The 6,000-nt window shown below is 42.0% G+C and overlaps 1 protein-coding gene across 1 annotated transcript; it reads left to right on the forward strand.

The window, feature by feature from the left end:
* The first annotated feature begins 1,407 nt into the window (after positions 1 to 1,407).
* On the forward strand, positions 1,408 to 2,211 carry LOC145292717 (uncharacterized). The gene has a single exon (XM_080138753.1). The coding sequence runs from the start codon at positions 1,408 to 1,410 to the stop codon at positions 2,209 to 2,211; it is 804 nt and encodes a 267-aa protein (XP_079994879.1).
* Positions 2,212 to 6,000: the final 3,789 nt, after the last annotated feature.

Below are 6,000 nucleotides of genomic sequence, written 5' to 3' on the forward strand. Positions count from 1 at the left end.
TTGTGAATGTGCACCAAACTCAGACCTGGTTGTCTAAAGGCCGCTAAGCAGAAGTTAGATTTAGACATCATACATCTTTTTTAGCAGTAATTGGTCATCACCACTCCACATGGTGCCCAAGAAGACAATCTGTTGACACTGAGCATATTCCCAAAACTGCCGTTATCACCCCATTTGGACTCTGGATTTCTAAGAATGCCGTTTGGGCTAAGAAATGCTGATCAATCTTTTTAGTGATTCATAGATGCAGTTATGTGCAGACTATCTGTCTACTCTTACATCGATGATTTGCTAGTGGAGAGTTCCTTTGAACACGAACATTTTAAGCAATTATTCCACAAATTATTGGAGTATGGTGTAATCATCAACCCCAGAAAATGTGAGTTTGGAGTTTCTGTGTTATCTTTTCTTGGCCATGTTATCGATAAGGATGACATCCACCTCCTGCCAGAAAAAGTGCAATCTATTATTGATTATCCTGTTCCAACTTCTCTTTGCAAACTCTGATAATTCCTCAGGTTTACTAATTTTTATAGATGTTTTTTACCCTACTGTGTCGAAATCGCCCAGTTGTTAACTGATCTACTTTGAAATAAAAAAGAAGAATGAAGAGATTACCATGAATGAACATGAATTATGCTTTTTCTCAAAAATAAAAAAATGTCCTGCAACAGTTTGTTGATAATATGTGGCAACCATTATTCTTCTTCTCTAGAAGACTTCAAAATGCAGAAACTAAATACAGCACCTTCAACAGAGAACTTCTTGCTGCCTATTCCACGCTTAAACATTTTTGATATATGTTGGAAAGCTCTGACTTCACCTTATTTACTGATCATAAACCATTATCGCAGGCCTTATTTGTTAAACTTGGTAGACATTCGCCCAGAAAAGCTCACCATTTGGGTTACATTTCACTATTTACTTCCGACATTCATTATACCAAAGGCACCAAATATGCGGTTGCTGACACATTATTGCACATGCACATCGATGTCATTCAAGCCATCAATAATATCGACTTGCATCAGATCACAGCAGACCAGCGGAATGATGAGGAATTAATTCACATACAATACTCTGCCAACTTATTGTTCAAACAATTTCCTTTACCTTTTTCGAGTGAATCAATTTGGTGTGATACTTCAACTGGACACGAACGTCCATACATACCTCTTAAAAACAGTAATTTCAAAATTGGATCGATTATCACATTCAGGCATCCACAGAACATAAAACTTGGGGATGTTACATTTCATTTGGATTGCCATCAACAAAGATATATGTGATTCGATATGGAATTGCATACCTTGCCAGAAATCCAAGGTTTATCGGCACATTAAGAACCCTCTTATTGCGACATTCTCAGCTCATAAGGCTTGTTTTAAACATATTCATATCAACATCATGGGTCCACTCCCACCTTCAAAGGATTTTACATGTCTGCTCACTTGCATCGACAGATTTTCAAGATGGCCTGAAGCTTTCCCGATTACTGATATTTCAGTTGAAACAGTTGCCAAAACATTTGTTGCACATTGGATAGGTAGACAATTGGACTCTTATCTTTTTTCTGAGCTCTCAAGCCTGTTGGGATACAGACACATCCATACTACATCTTATCACCCAGTAGCAAATGGCATAGTTGAAAACTTTCACCAGCAATTAAAAGCATCATTGAAAACATATTCCGATCCTAATAAGTGGATAGAATATCTTCCTTTTGTGCTCCTCGGTATCAGATCCACTGTCAAACTGGACATCGGACTCACACCTGTTGAAATGGTTTACGGTACATCATTGACATTGCCTAGACAGATGGTTGCACCAACCACTACTCACCACATGCCAGACCCAACAAGCTACACATCTCACTTGAGGGAGTACATGTCGAAACCCTTGAACATTACACCTAGTGCCAAGAATTTTACCATTCGTGTTCACCAGGACATGAACGCACAAACTCACATATTTATTCAGAATGATGGTGTGTCTACCCGACTTCATATACCTTATTCTAGTCCTTACAGAAGAGATATCCAAAATTTTTTTATGATCGCGATAAACGGCAAGCGCAACTCAGTCAGTTTCAATCGTCTGAAGAGAGCAATATTTGATGATGAGACCATGGCATTGTTACTAACCACACATGGAAGTCAGCACATTCTGCAACTACAGTCAGTTTTAATGCCTCTGAGTCATTTTACTTGACAGCTTCTACAAGGTAGACACAAGGCATCCACACTGATTCGCTACCTACACTCAGTGAAATACTTGCAGTATTTTCTTTTTTTCCCACATATTGACATTCTGTTTAGTGAGGGGGTATGTAGTGACCAGTGTGTGTTTGGATTCTTAATCCAGTAGGGGGATGTGATGCATCTCATATGTTGCATGCTTTCTCACTTCCAGCTAACACAGCTGGCTAACCTTGCGGTGAAAAGGGAGCAGCTATGCGTAAGTCTTCCCTGCCAGTACATAGCCTCCATCATTAAGACTCCTACAGTGCCTCCACATTGGTCACACATGGTAACTAGGTGCCTTGCGGCCCCAGGTTAAACCTGTATAGGATCTCAGAGTAGTAGGGGGCCCCAGAGGTAGTGTGTTACAGCCCACCGATGTGTGGACATGCCCTAGCACACTACCAACCTCTACCCTACTGTATTGTGGGTGCCCTTGGTTGGGTGAAGACTAGGGGAGTCAACCCAAAAATCAAACACCACTGCCTTGTGGGCCTTATCATGACAAAAGGCTAAGAGATAGGAACTCTGACTTCAATTCCCACTGCTGTCTTGCAGTTTTTCCTCAAAAAAAGGCTATGGAGTTTCATCCAGAAAGAAAAGAAAAGGCGTAGCAGCGGACATGATAGGGCAATTGTCTACCTCACTGAAATTACTTTCAGCCAGAGGCTGCTGCCTCTTCTACTGCCAGTCATCACAGGTTCACTCCACTGGACATGAGCATTGGAGGTTCAGAGGGTGTCTATCTGATGTGCAACAGATACTACACAGTGCAAACGAGTTAGAAGCCAAGGTGGAAAGTCCTGTGGTGATGGAGTAAGGATGACGGTGGTAGGTGTGAGAACTGGGAGCCATTAGTCTGACCTCTGTGCATAGGCGGCCGTGTGTGATGGTCACAAGTATACCGAGTGGACGGTGATCCCCTGAAGCAGCTGCATGGATGATCAAGCAGCCGTGTTTAGAGATAGCACTGCTTGCCCTGGAAGGGGACGCCTCTATAAAAGGTGAGGTAAACAAAGCTCATTAAAAGACTATCTGACTGTCAAGCCACAGGCAGTGGATCTCCAATCCAATGGTAACAACAGAAGAAAAAATAACAACAATCAAGACTTCAACATCGCTACATGGAACATCAGAACCATGCTCTATACAGGCTCAGGTGACAGACCACATAGAAGAACGGCACTCATAGACTTGGAGCTTGAGGATACAAATATCGACATAGCTGCATTGCAGAAGACAAGACTCAGCAGGGAGGGCCAACTGAGAGAAGCAGGAAGAACCTACTTCTGGAAGGGCTGTTCTGAGGATCAACCCAAAAGAGTTGGAGTAACTTTTACAATCAAAAATGACCTAGCCAACAGACTCACAGAGAGCCCTCGCAGAGTCTCCGAATCACCACGTGCCATAACCATAACATCACCATCATCAACGTATATGCACCAACAATGACCTACCCAGACAAGGAAAAGGAGGCTTCTTACTCTCAGCTGAAAGACACCATAGCAAATGTCCCTGCAGTTCTCCTCGGTGACTTCAATGCCAGAGTGGGCCATAATGGAGCCCTGTTCTCGGAAAGTTTGGAAAGGGAAATCTCAATTCAAATGGAGAACTGCTGCTTTGTTTGTGCATGGAGTTTGAGCTGGTTATTACGAACACTTATTTCTAACATTCGGATAACCATTACTACTCCTGGGAACATTCCAAGTCAAAGAGACCCCATCTCCTGGACCATGTTATCACAAGAAGGAAAGGCCTCAAAGATTCCAAAAACACAAGAGCTATGCGAGGACCAGATTGCCAAACAAACCACTACCTAATCAAGACTACCTTTAAGTTCACCATAAAATCTACATACAGCAGGGCGACAACAAAGCACAAAAGAAGGCTAGACACGTATAAGCTTGGAGATAGAAGATGGCAAGATAGACTACAATTTGCAATCAACTCAGCATTGGAAGAAATCACTGGGGATTCTGATTCACCGGAACAAACGTGAAACTTGCTAAGTAGACCTGTATTCTCTGTTGTGGCATAGGTGCTTAACCACACAAAGAAGCGGAATGCGGACTGGTTCAATGAGAATGACTAAGAAATTAGAGATGCAATAGATGAAAGAAACCAAACGTTAAAATCAAAACTAAGTAACCCGACTAGAGCAAACCAGAAGAAGCTGAAAAAAGTGAGGGCAAAAGTCCGGAAATAGCTAAGAGAAATAGAAGACACCTGGTGTCTGAAAAAGGCTTAAGATATGCAGAAGCAAGCGGAGGAAAACAATTCTGCAGGTTTCATCAGGTCACTGAAGGTGGTGTATGGCCCCCAGAGCCCAGATAATTAACACCCTCTTATCAGAAGATGAAAACGCTACACTGACCCAACTAAAACAGTTAATTCAAAGATGGCAAGAGTACTTTGGCACTGTATTGAATGCAGAATCCAATACGGATGAAGAGATCTTAAGCCACATAAGTCTTCCCCCAGCAGATAGACCTGAATGACACACTAACTCTTGGGGAAGTAAGGAAAGCGATTAACAAATCTAAAATGAACAAATCTCCAGGAATTGACAGTATACCATCTGAAATATACAAGTTCAGCGGAGAACAACTCCTAAGAAAACTTCACCAACTAAGAACAAAATGCTGGCAACAAGAAACGCTTCCACAAGAATTCAAAGATGTCATGATTATCCCAATCTATAAAAACAAAGGTGACCACAAGGACTGCAGCAACTACCAAGGTATATCCTTGCTGACCATTGCCAGGAAAATAATGGCTCAAGTGGTGCAAACTTGGCTAGCAAAACTGGCAGAAAGGGTTCTAACCAAAGCATAGATCTACAATAGATATGATTTCAGCCAATGGCAGATGCAAGAAAAAGCCAGTGAATAGTACCGGGAGCTATACATAGTCTTTGTAGACTTCTGCAAAGCATTTGGTATGGTTGATTGAAAACTGCTGTGGAAAGTCCTTAAAGTGTTTGGATGCCCCAATCACTTCATGGGAATTATCAAACAATTTCACAAAGGAACAAAAGGGAGAGTTGTAGTAAGGAACCTAAAAAGTGAAGTAAACCACAGCACCAAACAAGGGTGCGTATTGGCTTCAACACTATTCACCCTATTTCTGATAACTGTCCTAATGCTGCTTCATCAAAACATTGAAGAAGGTGTCTTCATCTGCATGCGTTCCGACGAGAAACTGTTCAACCTTGCAAGACTGAAGGTCAAGACCAAGACAAGAAAGGAGCTGATAACAGAACTACTTTTCTCAGACGACACTACTCTGATAGCTCACAATCAAGCTCAGATGCAAAGGATAGTTGATACCAACTCTCAAACAGCCAGGAAGATCGGCCTACAAATCAACATAGGGAAGACAGAAGTGATGTATCAGCCCTCAACAGATAACAACAACCTCTAAGAGCCTATAATAACAATCAATGGCAAGATGCTAAAAGTTCTTAAAACTTCAAATATCTTAGAAACACTCTAAGCACTGTCAACCGTGCTGACAAAGAAATAAGCTGCCGAATCCAAAGTGCATGTGCCTCCCCTGGTAAGCTAGAAAAGTGGCTCTGGATAAGGAGCAGTATCCGGCTAGACACAAAATGCAGAGTCTCAAAGCCGTGCTGTACTCAGCAGACCTACACCCTGTATAGAGAACACATAAGGAGACTGGAAGCCACCCAGCAAAGACACCTGAGAAGGATCATGAAGATCAAATGGAGTACTACGTATCAAACGTGGAAGTTCTCAGG

Source organism: Euprymna scolopes, chromosome 14 (assembly GCF_053919585.1).
Source record: "Euprymna scolopes isolate OS-2025 chromosome 14, ASM5391958v1, whole genome shotgun sequence".
NCBI classification, from domain to species: Eukaryota; Metazoa; Mollusca; class Cephalopoda; order Sepiida; family Sepiolidae; genus Euprymna; species Euprymna scolopes.

Excerpts from the sequence above, each read along its gene's own strand:
- LOC145292717 (XM_080138753.1), top strand. The coding sequence starts at position 1,408 with ATGGGTCCACTCCCACCTTCAAAGGATTTTACATGTCTGCTCACTTGC.